The following is a 20856-nucleotide window of genomic DNA, read 5'->3' on the forward strand; positions in this document are numbered from 1 at the left end:
ATCCATTTCAGTCCAGTAAAAGGGATTGCAATGTGCATCTGATTCCTGAGAACACAAAATAAAACAACATCTCATGATATAAACTGTGATTACATTAACGGATAACATAATGCACGTGTATGCAACAACTGCAAAAGTTGAGAACCGGGTCATTATTCGGATCCCTCTCACCTCCATAAAATACTTCTTGGACATAGTTGACAAGTATGCGTAACGACGCGTGCCTCTAGTGGCACCGTGGAAGGAGGGTCGTCAGACGCACGCAGAAGCTCGCCTTTCTGTACTACCTTTCCATCCAGCACAAACGGGAAGATTTTTTTAAATGAACACTGTGTAACAAAGAGCCCCTTTTGAACAGATTTGGACGTCTTTCAATCACCAGCCTCGTGCCATCGCCGTGCGCAACTGGAGAGGAGCGTCTCGGAGCGGCTTTTTCCCCCTTCACAAAGTATCTCTGTGTTATTTGAACAGTTTTCATGAGCGGAATGAGGGACTGGAGTGATAAAACTGCAATAAGAATTGACTGAACGTCTGGATTGCGTTCACATTCCTCAGCACTCATCGTAAACGCTTTTCTCTGTTTGTCTTTTTCGGGCGACAGATTCGTTCGAGGCGACCCAAAGTTCCGCAGGCGCAGTTCTCCTCCTCCACAGCGGTGCGAGCATCAGGCTCGGCTGTTGCCGTGGTACTTGCCAGTAGACAGATAGCATCGGCGGTAGGAGGGGATACAGAGACTCCTGCAGGCTAATTGTAGCAGCTTGCGTTCGCAGGTGTATCACTGATCCGCCTGTGAGGGACTGGGGGGCTTCATCCTGATCGAGCTGCTCTCAGACTTGTGAGTAACAGAAAAAAAAGCCCGAGAGAATGTTGCACCAAGTACAATGAGCGCAAATTTGTCGCAGACACCAAAATCCATATATGCTCCGTCGAATTCAGTTTTGATGAGCAATTCTGAGTCGTCTTTGGAATTTTAAAAAGTGGATCCTGCGACTTTACAACCATGCGAAATACTTGGCTGTCTTCCCGGAGTGCGATTTGGGAATACTGGACATCGCTGATTGCATGTCTCTTTTGGATTCAGTACTCTTACGGGATGCCTCATGTTATTCGAATAGGTAAGTTGTCTACATTTACATTTACACGCACACACGTTTGTATTACAACCTTGAAAGTTCCTTATTCAGATCATTTCAGTGTGGGTCATCATCCGTGCGTTCACAGCGGCAGCGGTTAGTTTTTGGAGTAAATGAGCAGTCCCTTTTATTTTTGCCTTATTCGTGTCGTGTGTGTATTCTCATTTTACTTAAGCGAGGGGCAACCAGTAAGCAACAAGAGAGCAGTGCATTACTGGAGACAATTACCTATAAAATTGAGGATGCCTTTTCCACTCAGGGACCATGCAATGAAATATTGTGGGTTAGTGTGACCTCTATGCACTCTGCTTTGTCTGTTCCATTTTCTGCAGCCAGCATGTTGAGTCACCAGCTAAATTCAGGCTCATTGCCATGCCTTCTGGAAGTAAGTTTAAGCTTTTGAGGACAGTGTGTTAAATTAAAGCTAGCCTATTAAATTAAGAAACACAGGAAGTTTCTAACAGTGTTACACCTTATGTAGTGGAGATGAGGAAAGTTTTATCTAATTTTATCTAATCTTATCTAATCTTATCTTATCACTGCAAACAAACCAATTTCAATCACAGCATACAAAAACTGTCTTATTCTGATCAAAGTTGCCTCCCTCCTGATCTATCACACATGTCAAACCCAAAAAGAAGAAGCAGCGTTTGTGCTGCTGGCGTTGTCTTTTTCCAATTTCTCACCCAGGAACAATGTGAGAATTGTCATTCGGAGGCTGGCGATGCGATAAAACATTTTGCGCCGCCAAGAGACAGGAACAGAATGAAGATCAATACGGTTTTTGTCACGAGGCAAATCGTTTTTGACATTTGGCGGAGTGCCATGCAGGACAATTACTCAAAATGGCATTGGCCCACATTAACATACCACTACAACAGCCGGAGTAGGCAGGGAGTGAGAGCATCTTAATGGTATGGAGCTTTTTGTCTTCAAGGTATAAATGATGGGTGAAAGTGAATTAATGTTACTAAAGTGCATATTCTATATTCTCCAGTGCTCTAAAAGAGGTCAATGGCCTTTCCAAATCAGTTGTCTCCTGTATGGCATATGTGTAAATCACCAACATCCCACTCTGATTTTGTAATACATAATTCCTGTCAAGCAGTGGGCGATCATTGAAAAGCTATATTTATTCAAATTAAAGTTATTAGACTTTAACAGGATGGAGTAAAGAGCCCTATAACCGTGAATGAATGCTGTCAAGCCTTCTGTAGGTTTAATATAAATTCTAAATGAGACATTCAACAGAAACACAGAATAAGTCTCCGACTGTAGAACAATGTTCAGTGCATATGCAGCTGTCCGGCAGGCCCAGGTTGTTCCTGTGACTGACTGCTGCACTCTGAAGAGCCATGACTTCTCTGACATTGCTGTGTGTGGACTTTAGTGATGTCTTAGAAACTGCATAAATCCTTAAAGCTCGCTTTCTACTGATCTGAACTGAAATTGTTTGGTCAAAGGGACATTTTTTTTCTGTGGCAGGAGCTCAAATGAAGACCTGAAATAGACTTGACAGGCTTTGTTTTTAAAAAATGTCAAAGTGCTGAGACAAATTTACCTTGAAATGTGCTACAGTAGCACTATTGCTTTTTATAGAATCTATCATTGCTTGCAGTGCAGGAGCAGTTTTTTTTTTGTGTTCCTGAGATGGTATTTTGACAAGCTGAGAAGAGGGACATGCAAGAGGACGTTGCTGAATTTGCCTCAATGCCAAAAGAAAAAAATAATAACAAGGCTTCATATGATCTTTTGAAGCTGACTGTTTATGTACTGCAGCCATGTGTGTATCCATTTTTTTTTATCCACTTACAAAATGGACCTGTGTGAAAATAACAAGAAAGCCGTAATAATATTCTATATAATTGCATTGACAAAAATTGGATCTATCTATTTTAAGTGTGAGTGTGCATAACATATGCAATATGTGTGTATGTGTATTATTGCAGTCGTACTGTAGTATTCTTTGTGTGAGGACCTTAGTATTCACAGTCTGTTGATTTGTTTAGGGATGAGCGCTTTTTTGAGTGGGTGTGTAGTGGACATTTTTGCCTCCCCCTGTTTTGTAATTTGGTACTTGGTGTGCAAGTGTGTGTGCTCGGTGTCACAGCCACCCTGCTAAAAAACCAACAGAGGGCCCTCTTATAGTCCGTGTACGGTGGCCAACGCCGTTTCTCAGCACTGGTTACCAACACAAACAAACCAGTGAGAATCCTCGAGGTGGGCGGTGGTATTTGTGCACGGCGCTCTCTGTCTGTGCTGTGTCTGCTCTTGGTTAGGTGGCCTGTGCAGTTCTCCAAGTACACCATCTGGGTAATGGTGGGCATCCAAGGTAGAGTTGTTGCCATTGATTTTAGTGCTTTTACAGTGCATTGCTCTAAGTTGAGGCCAGATGGTAGCTCCGTCTCATTCTGCAGCTTCTATTTGTTGGAGGGAATAAAAGACTACTCCTCCTGTATTTGTCCTCTTACCCGCTGTGCTTCACTTTAGTCTCCCTTTTTTTTTTTTTTTCTTCCTGACATGTTTTGCAACCTCTCATCTCATCTAGGAGCCATTTTGGTTGATAATGCTGTGTTGTTATAATAAAGATGAAAGTGCTGGAGGATGTGGATGTGATTTTTTTCTCAGAACATAGCATGTGTCAGTCCATAATTTGTGTGTTTGCCAACATGGAAGTCAGAGGCATACTGAAGCAGTGCACTGATGATTTCCTTGACTATGATAGTTGCTTTTTGTGCTTTGTTCTGTAACCCCCGTGAGCAGCATTCTATCTGCACAATCAATCGATTAATCTCCCTACATACATTGCTTTCTTCTCCATCAGATAGGAATTGCCCAGTTTGCAAAGAAATAGCAAAATGTACTCGTACATGTATATTATAAATCTATTGTTAAAGCATACAGTATTGACAGAATATTAAGCATTTTCTCTGTCATCTGTGGACTTTTCATCATTTGTTGTCTCTTTTCTCTCTCAGTGAGGTTATTCACTGCCTGACAGGGATTTATTGAATAATCAATTACTTTATCTACCTAATACTTAAAGCACTTAATCATTGCCAGTTAATCAATCTCCCTCATGATTTCATGTTGATTTCATTTCCTTAGCTCCTCGCTGTGCCCCTACAACACCTGGTCACATGCACTTTCCATTTAGCTTCCCCTAAAATGCTTTGGGCAACCATGTCTGCAGACTTAATTATTGTGTGTGAAACAGCCTGAACATTTAAAATGTAAGCTGACAAATGTGCAGCACTTGAAGCTGCATGCAGTGTGACCACTCATAAGCCTCAGTGGGATAAATCGGGTGTGTGGTCACCACTTTTGGTTGAAGTCTGCAAACACAGAGCCACTTCAGAGGCTTGTCTTTATCCCCACACCAGCAGCAGAAGAAGAGAAGTTTTCATGCGATTAACTCTTCCAGAGAGCTACAGACAGTGCATTCTCCCTGAGATCCTCCTCGCCGGAGTTTGTGCAAATGTCTCATCTGAAATGACTCAGACATATTTCAAGAGACCGTGAAAAGCTGGAATGGTACTTTGTAATTCTACTTTTAACAAAGTCAAACCCAAAGGGCCGCTTGTTTTGAGAATTACCCTCAGGAGGATATTATGGTTGGCAAAGAGATCGAAGTGGAGGACATTTAAAAAAAAAAAGTGTTAAAAAAGAGCAATGAGGAGAGATGTTGCATCAAAAGTTGTATCAAATTAAGATGGCCATCAGTTCCTGAGTGCAAATGAATATTTTATTTTCATCTAAATTTAATCTCTCCCTAGACAGAGAGAGTAAGCAGGGAGAAGCCTGCTGGTGGAGGCTTGGGGCCGGGGAGTTGTCGTAGTGAATATGAACAAAGGCTGGTAGAGGTCACAAAAGAATTGGATACAGGGAGAATCTTCTTTGATGTGTAATTCCATTATCTGTTAGCAAAAGTAGAGATTGAAGGGGGAAAGAATACAGTGGTTGGTTTACCTGTGCTAACACCGTCCCCTTCATCCAGTTGTATAAACACGGACGAATAAATGAACAGCAAAAGAAATAGCAGAGGTCTATTTTCTGCCTCTCCCACTCTTGGGCATCTGTATCTTAGCTTCCGCACACATACACACACACACACACACACACACAGTATATAAAGCCATACTCCATCCACAACATTTTCCAAAACATATGTCTGGTCTCACTGGGCCTCTTGTACACAATCCAATTCCATTCTCTCTGTCAGCACACTCGCGGCTCGTCATTAGCTTCAATCTCGCTGATGAGAAACGGCAGATGTTCGTTTTGTTGAGCAGAGGGGCCCGTCTCTGAACGTGCTGTCTTATGTACTCGCCTGTGATCCTGTTTAGATGCATTAGAAAGGAACATTCTACTTCTACAAACAAATATGTGCTCCAGGCGCATTATAGTCTGTCTTTTCTGAAGCGCGGAGCCTGTTTTTAAGTTAAGTCAGTAAAAGCCAGTCAACACATATTAAACGCACTGTGTGAGTCCAAGTCAAAGTGTATTAAATACACAGTTTGTTTATGTTTATGCCTCAGACAAGGTGTAATAAATGTGTAATGCTCTGAAATGTGCTCATAATGTGTCTGATCAGTAACACTAACAAGACTTAACTGCGTCAAGGAAGTGCAGGTACTTAACTCTTTGTTCAGTCACACATAATAATGATCATCCAATAATCCAAGCCACTAGGGGCTAATAGAGCGGATCTACCAACCAGTAAGATAATCCTGTGACACAGCAGGGTCCTATCTAGCCCCAGCTAGCTTAGCCTAGCCGCTGCTAACACACCAGATGGTGTTTTCATATCGTACTGCTCCGCAGTGAAAGGTCTGCTGTAAGCATATGCTTCTGATGCCTATTGAAATAAATAAGGTGCTGAGTTCCTCATGGCTATAAATGTCATCTTTCTCATTCAAAAAAAGCCTAAATCACTTTACTGTTATATAGATGGTAGATGTTTTGCAATTTTGTTATTGGTTGTCATTTGTAAGCCATGAGCTTAAAGGGTCAGTGTATCCAAATTAACAAAATGAAAACTCTTAGTGGAACAAAGCCATGTAGATAATTTTGGTTAGATTTGTTTTTTAAATACCTTGAGCAACAAGAACAAATTTCTTTTTGCCTTTTTTATATTCAGGTATAAAGGCAGATATCTCGAAGACAGACAATAATTATTTGTATAGCACAAAACATGAAGTCAAAAAAGGACTTCTATTAAAATATGATAATATAGTAAGAACAAAACAAGAAAATTACAATATACAAAACAATACAGAAAGAAAGTAAACAATAACAAAGGTTTTTTCTTGAAAGCCACAAATGTGTCAAATGCCTTGACATTGTTTGGGGGGGAGTTTTGGGCTTTTGTAACTAAAAGTTGCCCCCCCCATCCCTCCACTGACCATAAAAACAAAACATGGAAAACATTATTGGCTCAGTATCATTAGCATAATATTTTTTTTACAATATGGTGAAGCAACTCTTTAAATATCTTCTCATAACTCAACATAGAGACGTCCATCAGAAACAACCGCCTGATTGATTTGGTCCACAATCTGCCAGAGTCCCCCTGCAGACCCCTGAGGGACTCAATGTCATTATAGCAGGACGTGCGCTTTTTGGATTTGACAGTGTTTTGAAATTCATGGCATGTCAATGTTGGCTATTTCCCTGTGAATGTTTCTGTACCAGGGCAATGAATCAAATTTCATGCTCTACCCATTTGTCTTTATTATGTGCCCTTGTCCTTTCCATTTGACTCCCCCATCTCAGCCCTCCTCGGGGCTCTGCTGGAAAAGTCGAATAACATCAAAACAGTTTGAGAAGAAAGCTTGATCACGGGGCATTTCTCTCTCAGGGTCATGCTAGCAATATAACATAGTTAATTAGAATGATCTTGTTGGAGGTAATTTGGTGATTATTTTTTACATTTCAGCAAGGGGCGTAATTTGTCTTCACTTTTCCAGACAGACTGTATATGTTGGCAAACCACACACACACACACCATAAGCACAGAAAGTACTGCAGCAAAAGAGACAGAGCGAGGGAAAAAGAGCGAGGGTGGTTACATAGATGAAGCTAGGGGACTCTTATTTAGCTTGTTAATTAGCTTGAACCTTTTGATCCCAATTTTAAAACCCGCCACGTTGCAATGCTGGCGCCTTTTGTGTGTTGCCCCAAGCCAGATAAAACTAAGCTTTATTCCTGTGCCTTTCAAACACCATGGCATTCACCAGAGCAGTATTAGCTTTGCTTTCTCTCCCTGCGTTAGCGACGTTCTTATCTATTCCCAGACGCTCTGTGTAAACTTGGTCACCTCCGACACCTCAGTTACATACTGTTACGCACATGCATTACAATAACAATACCTTTTCTTCTCTCTGCTTTAGAGCAATCAAGAATTGACAGTGGAGGTATCAGCTGCAATGCACAGGTTTAAATCCTATTTAACTTGGGCTAAGGACAATGAATGGAGGGTGACACCGTTTCATTCTGCCCTTTTAATCAAGCTCTCATTGTTATAAATGTCAGGTCTTGGTTGTGTGATTCCTTCAAATTGCTGTTCCATGACTGTAGGGATATGTGTGTGCATGAGTGTGTGTTTAGGAGAGAGAGAGAGAAAGAGAGAGAGAGAGAGAGAAAAGAGGAAGTGTGAGTATGTGCATGACAAGGGGATGTATAAGGGGAGCTGGCATAGAATCCCTGGAGCGTAGGGGTAGAGCAGGAGTTACTAATCAACTGTGAGAGAGTAGGCTAGAGAAGACTCGCCCTCTATTTTCCCCCCAGAGAGAAAGAGAAGGAACAGATAAGACAAACCTCTTCAGGCCAAAACCACTACAAATGAATAGCTTTCACCAAAAATATCAGGGGGGAAACAGAGATCTTTTCCCTCACATTCTGCCTCACATCTTTTTTTCCCCTCCTTCCTTTTCTCATCCCGGCAGTAACAAATACGGCCGCAGGAAGTGCATAAGACTTGGGGGTTACCTCTCTAGCCCATGTGCACATCCCTCCACTGATAGATAGCCAGGAGGTTGAAAGCGAATGTCAATTTAGTTAACACAGCCAATACCCAGAAGATTCCACTCAGCACTCGCGCTGTTTGCAGGCAAGACAATCTGGGATAGTCTTTCCTGTCTCAGCGAATGTTTTACCGGCTGCCGATCCACTGTCCAGGTTAGCAACGCGGTTAACCGCAAAATGCTCCCCTGTGACTCATCTGAAGACAGCTTGTCTGCATGTGACCAGTTTCAGATATATGGAACAAGACAGAGATTATCATTGACAGGGAAGGGAGGAAGAGGGGAGATTGTGGGCGGTTTGAGGCTGGCAGTAAATTTTTTAGTAAAGCTATTAGTGATGCTTGTATGAATTAGGGCCTCAAATGTAAAGCCAGGAAACTAACTGTCCTGCAGGTTTTCACCCTTTCAGATGATGGCTGTCATAGTAACCAAAGCTCACGTAGTTGTCGAACTAGAATGTGATTGGTGGAGAATATAGCGTGTGATTAGTCTATCGCCTAAGCAGCAGGGTTGTTTTTTTCGGTCAAAATCAATTCTCTATCACAGAGAGTTAATGAAAAATTAGGCTTCTGATTGTTGTGTTCCTAAATCATGTTTTCCAGTCTCAAGTGCTTCTGTTACTTCACTGCCAGCCTCAAGTGTTTTTCAGTGTTCAGTCTTGTGTGTTGCTGTTTTTTTTACATGTCACTGAATCCAGCTTCATTTTAAACTTCTAGTACTTTATTTTTAAATTTTTAATAGCCCATGAATCCTAATTTTATTGTTGTTGACCATAAATTACAGTAGATTCAGAGTATAATCAGAGTATATGTGTTTTCTAGACATTACAAAACACTGTCCCTTTTTTCTTGACCTCCTTAGTATTCATTATGTTAGGTGATCAAAGTTCACAGGCCAAAATTCTAGATGCAACAACTCCAGAGAGAAATGGAAAATGCAACTTTATATAATCCCTTTTTTAACCCCACAGCCCCAGAGTTGTGATTTTATTTGTCCAGAGAAATAATAGCAAATTAATTCCGTGAAAGCTGCCTAATTTCTGAATAACACCGGGCAAACTACGAGCTATGCTCCTAATTGGTTTTCACCAAGAGTGAAAATACCATGAAATTTGCCTGCGCCAAAATAATCTGCAATCAGCAAGTATTATCTGGTTTGATGAAAAGGATCAACTGAAGTAACGCTGCAATAATCATATGCAAATTTAATGAGACATCTGCAGTGTATTAGGCTGATTATTGTCATTGGTAAAGCAAACAATGTCTGTCCTTCTTGCCTGCCATTTTAGTCAGTAATCCCATAAAACACTAACATTACATATGACTGTAGATCTTTAAAACCTCATGTACAATATCTATCATCAGTATTTTGAACATACATAGATTTAACATCTATATCAGTAAACTGTGTTAGGATGTGTGGGTATCTGCCAAACATGAGCGTCATCTCTTTTAATAAATGTTAAATGTTAGATAAAACAGAAATTTTAAACAAAGTGTCTTACGAGTCAAAACGAGGAAAATAAAAATAACTGTTATTACATGTCTATACTGACAAATCTATTAAGAAAATGTGCAACACAGTTTAGAAATGTCACTATAAATTACTTGAAAGTTCAGTAGAAATTTCACAAACAAAGCAAAGTTTGTAATGGGGGTAAATAAGGACATCTATGACTATCATAAAGCCACTGACTCACATTTTTATCGTACATATTTAGTGGAATTTTCAATCCTATCCAATTTACAGGACCCACAAAATTTCTCTTCTTTTATAACCACCTTTTTGAGCGTATCTTCCATTTACACCAAGGAGATTTTGTTAGCTTGATTGGTACTTGGAGAAATTTATAACCATCAGAACATTGACCACATTTAAAATAATTGGCATCACGCTGGCATCACAGAATTAATGCTCAGTTAATGTCCTGCTCAGCCTCCCTCTGCACTGTTCACATATGGATCGCTTGTCTGCCAGAGAGATAATTACTTCAAATGTGGCTAGGACCATTGCTACTGTAAGGAGAACACAGGCTACAATATACACCAGAATAACAGAGCAATCTCTTAATGAAGCAATTTAAAATAGGGCTGAAATGATTAGTCAATTAATCGATCACTCAGTCAGTCAACAACAGAAAAAAAATGTAGGCACCAAAGAGAGTTGATTGCTACAGTGGCATTCATATTGTCAAACTGAATACTGTTGGTCACTGTACATCTTACAGCTGGCATTTAACATTTAGTTGCCCAATTTATATAGGAAATAAGCAATGTATTAAAACAATTAGTTGATTGATCGATTAGTCAACTCACAGAAAATGGTAACGATTATTATTGATCAACCTTTATTCCTTTTTCAAGCAAACTACGAAACATTCCCTAGTTCTAAGTTTGAGGATTTGCTGCTTGTCTTTGTATTATGTGAGAGTAAATCAATATTTTTTGCAATTTGGACAAGTTATTTGAAGATTTTAGGAAATTTTGAAAATTATATTTGTATTTGTATTTTTAAGACCAAATCTGCACATTATAAAGGATTAAAAAAAAAATGTTGCTGTCAAAAAAAATCAACATGTTAATCAATGATAACGTAATTGTTTACTTGCACTGACAAATCACAATTAAAGTAGAGAATCAGTTTGATACAGAATTCAACACAAAGACTTGTATCAATAGAGACTATTATATTGTAAGACTTCAATATTCCCTTTTGTATATGTCCCTTGTACCCAGCATGGTGAAAAACATTATCTTTTTTTTTTCTTCTATTTTCCCTTTTCCTCTGTCAGGGCCTTTAGGAGATCCATGGACAATCAGCAAAATTTTTAAATGGATTTTCACTCTGTAATGATGGCTTGCTCGAGCCCAGACATATTAGGCATGTACTTTATCAATATTCTGCCTATGTATTGGAGGACGATACAAGATGACAGGACAAGCCTGATGTGTGTGTATGTTGCTTTCTGAGTGAAGCCTATTAGTGTAGGGAGCCTCTCCAGCCACCGTCAAACTTAAAACAGAGGACAGGAGGAGGTATTACCTCCAATTACGTGCTGTGGTACATCTGTGAAGTCTGAGCACTATCAAGCTGCCAGGCTGTCAGACTTTAGTCTGTTTATTAATTCATTTTTGTTTCACATTACACGTATCATGGTGATAGAAAAGGAGCCCCCTCTTCCCTGTTTCTTGTCTCCTTCTTCTATTACTCATCGTCCTATCCTTGAAAAAAGAAATAACCATTTATTTGAAGTCATGTTCTTTTAAGAGGGTAAAAGATAAGCTTTTGTTTGGGTTTCATTCACTTGCTCTTCCTCCTTTCTTAACAGACAGAAGATGTGACTTTGCTAACATATGCTCATTGTGTTAATCCCTTGCCAGTGTAAAATGAGAACTCCCTTCCCTCACCTTTCTTGACCCGTCCCCCTTCTGTCTCCTCAATGCACTGTATTACAAGTCTTACATTTCAATTTGCAAGCCCAATCACAGGGATCTTATGAGCTGCTGGTTGGAAAGTAATTGAGCCTCATTCAGTATGTTCCGCTCATGTTTCCAATCCATTTATGATTATTTAAAGTTATTAAATAGCTTGAATAAATCTCTCGCAGAACCAAAAGTTTTTTCTTTCTTTTTATTTTCTTTTGTCTCTTCTTTGCACACTTCATTTGATTGCACCCACCAGCAACCTTTGCCTCCATCCAGTGCTTCCCTGGTCATCTGTGCACCTTGATTTGAGAGTCGAAGATGGGGGTTGGGGGTGGGAATAACAGCACATGGAAATGGGCTGGTGATTGCCTTCCTCCTAGCGCAGTGATGGAGGGCTTGAGTGATCGCGCCCCTCAAGCCCCTCCTTGGTGGTTGATTAGCTGTGGAGCCCTGGAGCTCCGGAGTGACACACTGGCTCATCAGACCCCGCTCAGCCTGTCAGGGACCCCCTTGATTGCACAGTGCTTCATAATTGTCCCCCATTCTGCTTTAGCGTCCGGTGTGCTGCCACCTCATCTTCATGTCAGAGAATGCACCACGCAATGCTCGACTTTTCCTGTTGCTTTTCAGAATGTACACACTTGAAATCTTTCCACATGAAAATGATATGCCAAAAATGTAATCTGTGGGATTCAAATTGCTAACAGATGACAACGCGGTAATGCTCTTTGAGACATTCACTGCATAGTATTTATCGTACAGCTCAACTATTCTAAAAATGTACCATATCACAATGTTCAATATAGAAGAATAGAAAATAAAAAGGTCCATCGTAGAAACTGGTCAAAGGATGGCTGTGTTATAAAAATTAATATTGAACTGTATGGATGCAAGGTTGAACTGAATTGGTGGCAGCAGACATTTATGTCAAGGAGTGCTTCTTCTTTCTACCTCTCTCTGTCTGCCAGCACCAGCACCTGCAAATGGGCCGAGTGTAATGTCTTTTTTACTAAGGTAATTGGAAAAGAATTGCCATCGTAGCATTTATAATCATTGAGTAGGTAGACATGATTGAAAGTTAAAGCAGTCAGAACGGAGAACTCTCAGGGTTCTGGCCTGGGTTATTGATTCATATAGCTTATGTAGGTGAACTGCCCGAGGTGTGGAACTCCTCAAATCATAAACTGCATTAATTATCTTTATGTCCTGGCATCGGCCTCTGGTGCTGTCGAAGTCTTGAAGTTGAGACTTGTGGCAAGCCGTTGCAATCAATCTAATACTCCGGCTGACATTAGTTTGAAACAAGTCTTTGCACCCTATATGGACAACTGGAATATGTGAATTGATTCAAGGATTCAAAGCTTTATTTCTCACATACACAAACATAAGGGTGTTATATAAGACTAGTGTCTTGAGTTGCTCTGTATTGGCTACAGCAGTGTTTGCCTAAATGTAGAAGCTGTAATTTTCTATTTCTGGGGTAGTGTGTGCTGCTGAGTGGGGAGTGGAGTGGTATGCTCTGCCGAGTGAATCCCTCTCTGACTGTCCTGAGCAGAGTGGTTCCCATAGCGGTTGGTAATACCCCTGTTCGGATGCTTTCCACAGCACCAGAGTAGAAGGTCTTCCCCCACAGAGGAAGACCTCCAAAGAAACTCTTGAATTTATTAAGCTTCACTGAGGTGGTAAAGGTTTTTTTTTCCTTTTACTCAAAAGTGTCATTATGTGTGGAAAATGTCCACAATGAGATTCTCACCCTCTCCACAAGTGTCCCATTAAATGACAGAGGTGTAGGTCCACTACTGCTTTTTCTAACAATCCATAACCGAGTCTATGGTTTTGCTGACCCTCAGTAAGAGGCTGCTGGCCTTGCACCATAGTGACAGGTCTGCCACCTCTCCCAGCTAGGCCTTCTCATCATTGGTGATCCAGTCGTCACCATTGTGTCATCAGCAAACTTGATTATGGAGTTGGAACTGCTCTGAAATACACAGTCTTGCCTCTACAGGTAGTACAGCAGGGGGCTAAGTACACAACCTTGGGCTGTACCTATATGATATTTTTTGCCTCTGGTGGAAGACCGGCAGTTCTGGCATGTTTTTTCCACTCACCATACAGTTGAGATGACCTCTAGTCACTCAGCTCAGCAGCTGCTTTTCACTCAACCAAGACACATTAAATGAAATCTCTCTGCTGTTTTGGCTCCTCGAAGCCATTCCCTGTGTTCAAGTAACACACGCCACCTACGGAGTAAAAGTTCAAATGTAACATGATTTATAGAATAACATGCCTGTTGTTTGTGATGTGTGCAATTGCATTTAACTGCATGCCAGCTTTTATCTTATTTTCTACCAAAGAAGTAGTGACTACAGCCACAGGCTTATTCATGTCCAGACTTTTTGACTCACGAAATGGGCTTTTTCCTGTTGTCAAGCTTTTGATAAAATCACTCACTTGCGTTTGTTGGTACATTTTCCTTCTTTTATTCTTATTTCCCTCCTGACAGAAGTAAAAAAGCATGGTCTTCGGTGGTTCAGTTTTGCACTTGCTTTTTCTTGCTTCCCTGGCTTTGTGTAATCTTCCATCTAGTTTGGCACATTTGCTTTATTCAACCATTACAGTTTCAGTGATTTCACCTGTTACATGTTTACTAGACTTTGAGTATAAAACATGACTTTTTCCTTTGTGTTTCTTTGATGGAGATTATAGTGTCACAGCTCTCAAAATTAAATAGGACTCAGTGTCAGCCTTGTACAGGGTTATAGACTTTACAGTGTCGGAGGAGACTCGTATTGAAAAGTAAATCCACCATCATATTCAGCACAAGCATTTACATAAGAAGTAGAGGGCGGTAGCAGATGAGTGGCTTGTCGTAACATTAGACATTTGTTCAGTCAGAAAATGAGTCAGTGAAGTCAGTGTTCGCGGTGCGTCGAAAGGGAAGCCTCGGAGAAAATATCTGTCAAGGGGTCCCTGAAGAGTGCTGTAACCAGGGTAAAAATGACATGTTGGTTTATACCAGCTCTCCTTGGGTGTTTATATCCGTCTGAGTGTGCAATAGAAAGATAATGAAAATATAGTAAGTGATAGTATTGCATTTTTGCAAGAACTAGTTCTGGAATTTAGGATTAGGATTTAGGATGATTTGATTTAACATTTTCTTTCTTTTGTTTGATTTTGTAATTTTCATGCAAACTGCAGTAAGTGCCACATGTCATGTCACCTCAACAAATCAGTTTACTGCGGGTGTTGCTGTTATATCATTTCTCCTATGTGGATTTATTTTATATAAACTGAAGAGTAAGCAGTCACTAACATTGATGACTAAGGTTAAAAGAAGCTGTGACTGGAAGTATTGTGTTTGCATTAACATATGCTCAACGGCAGACCTCATTACAGCTCTGAGCAGAGCAGATGCAAAAACATTGTCTGCTTCCTCAAGAAATGTTGCCTGATTGTTGACTGGTATTAGTAGGCATTTGGTCAAGATGTGATAGGATTCACAAACTATCTTCTTATTTATGTCAAATGGTCTGCTCAGAATAAATGTGGTTTTGTACTGTCCTGTACTGTATGCAGCTTCAAATACACAGTATTTTCAGCATGGCAAAAAATAATGGGAGGTTTATAACCTATTGGTGGAACAGGAAAAAACATGATTCCTAAGTTCAATGTTCACCCTCAGTGTATTCCTTCTTTATGGGTTGAATGATATGTAACACCTTCCAAAGCTACACACCTTTCTGGTAATGTGTCACTGCTGGAGACAGATACACTCGCCTCTGTTCAAAGTAAGGCATGTTGTTTTGTTGACAAGTTGTAGCTGGGTGCCTGTGAGCATGCTCGTGCCTGGGAGGACATGTAATTCAGTATTCTCTCTCAGAAAAATCAGCATTGTGACAGAGAGTCTGTCAGTGCTGTGTGCTTAGATTACTTAACTGGAGCATCTAGATGTGGCTGAAAATGAAAGGCTAAATAATGATAGAGCTGATGCAATGTTTGAAACTGAAACAGTAGCTGCATTTGTACTCTGATATTACAGAAGCAGGTAAGAAGATGTTTTGTTTGTCACCAAAATGCTTTGTGTCTGTTCTTGTGACTTAATAAACATGTTGAATGCATAAAACATAAAACATTTGCAAAGGGAATTTAAAGAAGAAAGCTCATTTCAGAGACATATCATTTTCATTTACAATCACATTGCTGGCAACTGACTGTATGTTTCCAGCTGAGGTAATATGTTCAAAAAAGGATACCTAACTTTATTATTCCTTTATGCTTGTCTTCTTCATGTTTTATGACTTAAATGCATTTTAGTAACTGCCCCCTAAAGTCAAGTCAGCTAGTAGAACGTCAAATGCACACACCATAGCACCACTATGTGTGTATAGTGGTCAAAAACACCACAGGCAATCGTTTATCAGCTGTTCCAACGACTATACTTTCTGAGATATATGTTTTTGAACAAGGTTTTCCATGGTATTAAAACAAAAGAAAAAAAAAACAATGACAAAATAGCTCTAGGAGGACCATCTTAGTTAGCTGTCCTGCTCAAGAGCACCTTTATAGTGTTTTTTGCACATCAGTGACCTCTTGGTTGCAAACCCACTTAGCTGACCTCATCTCCAGGCGTTAAGCCGCATGAATGTTAAACAGCAAAGCAGTGCCTGGTGGTGATTGTGTGCATTATGGCCTTGCACATTCCAATGCTAAAGGTCAATGTGGATGCATATACAGTATTCCTCTATCTAGTGTTTCCCAGATAACATTTTAATTTAGTAAACTCTCTGAAACTACAGGGAATGCAGGAATCAATAGGGGTTGCTGTTGGCATGTGGGCATTGTGATTAACTTGTCCAGAGGTTTGAGATACACACACTGAATGTGTGTGCTCACTTCAGGTCAGGAAAATATGGAAGTCATTTGTTTTCTGCACTGAATTTGGGTTAGGAGCGGGAAGTCAGCTCTGTGGCTACTGGTTATTAACTTGTTGTGATTCAACATCTTTTCAAAGCTAAGTCTTACTTTCCGCCCCATGCAGCCTCTTTCTGTTTAAACCCTTCTAGTACTTTGTCATTCTGTGCATATCCAGCAGAGTGTAAACATTATCACTGGAACATATTTATTATTCAAGTATAATTACACTCACTGTTTCAGCCTGCGTGTCTCCACCTAACACACAATCTTGAGAAATGGCCTTCAATTAAAATTTTGCCACATGGTGTCAATGTATCTCCAAATGTAATCAGTGCAAAGTTTGCTCAAATATAAGAGGAAAGTGATACTGCTCTCCACTCTAGTTTCTGCTTAATTAACAAAGGGGTATGCATTACGTTCCCTCTCATATCACCTCATGGTTGTCATGCTCCTTGACAGTGTTTAATTGAAAAAGGGGGTCTGCAAATTTCTTACCAAGTTCATGATCAGCATTGATCATAGAGTGTGTTGATGTGAAGTGAAACTTCAAAATATTACACACTTTACATGCAGTATCACCATGTCCATTACCCATCTCTTTCTCTCTCTCTCTCTCTGCTTCATTCATTATTCTCCCTCTCCTTTTCCACACACAAACACACACCCTCAAGACATTTGTGTTTTCCAGGCTATATACTAACATCAGGCAAGGATGAATATGAGACAAGTCATCCATTATAAGAACTTGATTGGTTCTGTAGTGGCAAATATCACAGCCCCATTTAATACCATCACCACACACACTCCCTCACACATACACAAACACACCCCAGTGCAGCCCGGCCCAGCCTCTTTCATAATTTTCTTGTCAAGCATAGCAGACAGCCTAATGTGAGAGGGCAAGCACAGAGTAAACAGTGGACAGATTTTAGATGTATCACTGTAATGGAGTAATTACCCGTCAGTGGAGGACTGCACACGGCTGCTTACCAACACTACCAACACAACAGAATCAAAAGGAATCATCAAATAAGGTATTACATTTTAATTACTTGCATATTTTGGCAGCTTAGTTTGTTAAAGCACAAGTCAGCCTATTTTTCACCTTGATGCTATTTCCTGATCTATCCCCAAAGTATTTATTACATAAGGTTTTGATGATACATAATATTTTAATCCATCAGCTGATTATACAAAGACAAAAACTATTATTATTACAATCATGGTTTTGACTGTTTAACCTAAGTGGCAGCTCATACTGTGAGCAATTTAATTAGTAGACCAAAGTTAAAGAGAAACTTTAACACACATCAAACTCTAATGACTGAATAAAGCAAATGTGCCAAACCAGATAGTAGATTACACAAGGCCAGGGGAGTGGGAAAAGGCTAGTGCGTAGTCATAATGTGAAAATGCATCCAAACTGTAACAATATATACCTTGAGACAATATACATTTGATTACCATCTCATATTTGTGCCATACTATTTGTACAGTGGTGGCTATCCCTTTAATATTTTTTGGGTAAAATACATGAGTGAGTAGGACTGCTTTATGACAATATTGGATCTTTGTGCTTAAGTACTTTGACATAAGGTATTTTCTGTATAAGACAATGAACTGTATGGTTATTGTTTAGAATTCATTTTGCAATTACTGTTAGTGTTTTATCACTGTGCCTATTTAAAAGCCACAGGCCCACACATGCCAAAAAGCAACCACCTCTATAGCAAGAAGTTATCAGAATTTTGGTCGAAACCGAACAGTATGATGCAAAATGCTTGCAAAATAGGATCCAAGATGAAAACGATGGAGTTAATAACCATGTGGCAGATATTCATCTGACTTTTTCTTTTCATTGGGAAGCACACACTGGGAAGCATGGAATCACTCTGGTGTTCGCAGTTTGTAGCTACTGCTGTGCTGGAAAAAAGAATTATTAGATTTAATAGTATGTAGGGGAGAGAAAAGCAATGAATAAATAAGAGGTTATACAGTGGTGCAATTCAAATTAGCCTTGGATTCAATTTGTCGATGGAATGGTAATAGTAAGGCCATAGAGAGGAGGCAGAAAATGGTATGTGATTTCATCCGCTCGCTTGCATCACACCATGCTAATTTGTGTTTCATGCTCTGCAAATGCAAGCCAAACCGCAATTTTGCTCTCCCTCAACCTGGTGTATAATTTGAGTTTTTGTTTGTTTGTAAGGACTTATTATTTATTTATTATTTGGTTATTATTTGGTTACTCTGAAAGCATTAACCTCAAACGCTGGTTTTGGTAATAATGGCGAGAGCTGAACAGCTGTTGGGTAGTCTTTCACAAGAGCTACTTTTAGCCCGAGTGGCGGTTCACGTTTCATTTTCAGGATGTCTGCGTAGCCTTGTGGCTCTCTTCAAAGACCACAAAAAAGTGTGTGAATAAGAAAAGCACAGTGTAAATGGCCCTCCTAATGACTCTCAGCAGGACTACTCCTTGTATCTTTTATGAGCCAGGAAGAAAGGCGCGCATCATTATACAGTGCCCATCTGAAATCCACCAACAGCATGATGCTCAACAAAAAGAATCCCCTCCTGGCAAATCGGGCGTAATGGGACACATTAGCGTATCGTTAGCCTGTTAGCGTGCCTGGAGGTCAGACACTGGCTGCCAAATTCTTGCTGCTGTAGAAAGAGAAGAGCTGGCTCTAGATGTCGGTTCATTCATTTGTGAACAGATAAAACACTATAGCTCTGACATGTTTCGAAGAGATTTGGAATATTTCTTCAGGATTTAGTTGGGGTATGAAGTAATAAATATGTTCACATTTATTGTGACAGTCGACCAACTCACCACTGATATTCAGAAATGTCGCTCAAACTAATTGATGATTCCTCAGAGTAGCAGCTTAGTTCCTTATGCTTAAATGTATTCAATGGCAAATTCTCCTGTATGCATTAGGAGCAAATGTATTACTTGGTCTTTCACTTAAAATACACTGAATACTGTATTAGCATTCAATATTAATACAATCTGTGTAAGTCTTTGGCAGTAATGCTGGGTAATAAAAAAGGTAACTGTAACACAATTTCTGTTTTAAGGAGGAATATACATTATCTGTATCTATTCTTGGACTGGTAGGGACATACTACAGGTGTGCTTTGTAATGTCACTATTTAGAGCTTAGCAAATGCGAGTCTTTTATAGAACATGAGAGGCTGTTAAAGATGGCTGTTGAAGATCAATCAATCAGAGCTGAAGAAGTTTACCTTTATGTGTTTAGCCTCTTCATAAAGTTATAAGATATATATCCTCATACTGTCAGATATAACAGAGTGAAGTGCAGGAATTGTATTGTAAGACTGTAAAAGGATTCACGTCACTGATGTGTAGATTACAGGACAGCCAAGCAGAGATTTATAGGAAGATGGATGGAAACCACAGCAAGAGATGATGTAGATGATGGTGGAGAAAGATAAAGATAGATGGTTGTGGTCAGGGGGAGGTTAATAAGGAGAAAGAGAGAAAAAGTAATGAGGGCTGTGACAGTAGCAGTCACCTAGTGTCATCAGTCAGTCACTTTTCGGCGCTGTGTTGATGGGACCAAACGCCAAAATATGATCTAATTTGACTCACCTTCAAAATGATACGCACCATCAGAGGCATCATACGCTGCATTATGGGAAAATTATTTTTGAATAGTAAAAGAAATGACCTGCTAGGTCCCACAGCACTATCATGCAGTAAAGAATAGGAGACGCTTTGATTATCTAAGGAATGGTAAGCGACATTTCAATGCATCACTGTGCAATCTAGTCAGGGGTGAAAGGTGGGAGAGTGGGGAATTGTAAGGCTAACAAGTGCAGGGGCTAGTCAGCAAATAATGGGAAAGTCATCTGTGAGAGATGACTATCAATTAAAGGCACTTAAGGCACTAATGATCAGCAAAGGGTTCCTAATGAGGATATGTGAAGGTGGGATCACATCTCTGGAAGTCAAGTGCAGTGTTAAGATTCCAGCAGTATGCTAAAAGCCATGAATGCACACAGCTCCACTCATCACACTATCAAGGTCATTATATGCTGTAATCAACTTAGCTAGCACTATTTCAGGGAGAAAGAAAGTTGCTGTGCTTTAAAGCAGCGATGGGAAACCATGTGCCGTGGTACAGCAGGTGATTACACTAATTAGTTCCCTCTGTCAGCTAGAAGGCATGCTAATCAGTGAAATCGCCCTGTGTAGTGTTTGGTTGGAATGAATACCTGCACACTTTCAGCCATTCCCCTGTCACACGGTTGCTTATCCCTGCCTTTAATAAAGATTTGAAGACAGTGGGCTGATCTTGGCCAGGTCTCTTTTGGCTATATATATATATATAT

At 40.0% G+C, this 20856-nt stretch overlaps 1 protein-coding gene across 2 annotated transcripts in view; it reads left to right on the forward strand.

The window, feature by feature from the left end:
- The first annotated feature begins 234 nt into the window (after positions 1-234).
- Positions 235-20856, forward strand: part of LOC118336323 (glutamate receptor ionotropic, kainate 3) — an 86320-nt gene continuing 65698 nt past the window's right edge. The window contains exon 1 of one of the 2 annotated variants that reach the window (XM_035672937.1): positions 235-1115. In XM_035672937.1, the coding sequence (XP_035528830.1) occupies positions 1001-1115 (115 nt within the window). In that variant the 5' untranslated portion in view covers positions 235-1000. Of the gene's footprint in view, positions 1116-17362; positions 17532-20856 lie in introns of those variants that run through there. The other variant, XM_035672939.1, reaches the window with a different exon arrangement.

Source organism: Morone saxatilis, unplaced genomic scaffold (assembly GCF_004916995.1).
Source record: "Morone saxatilis isolate NCDOM2014 unplaced genomic scaffold, NCSU_SB_2.0 Contig24, whole genome shotgun sequence".
NCBI lineage: Eukaryota > Metazoa > Chordata > Actinopteri > Moronidae > Morone > Morone saxatilis.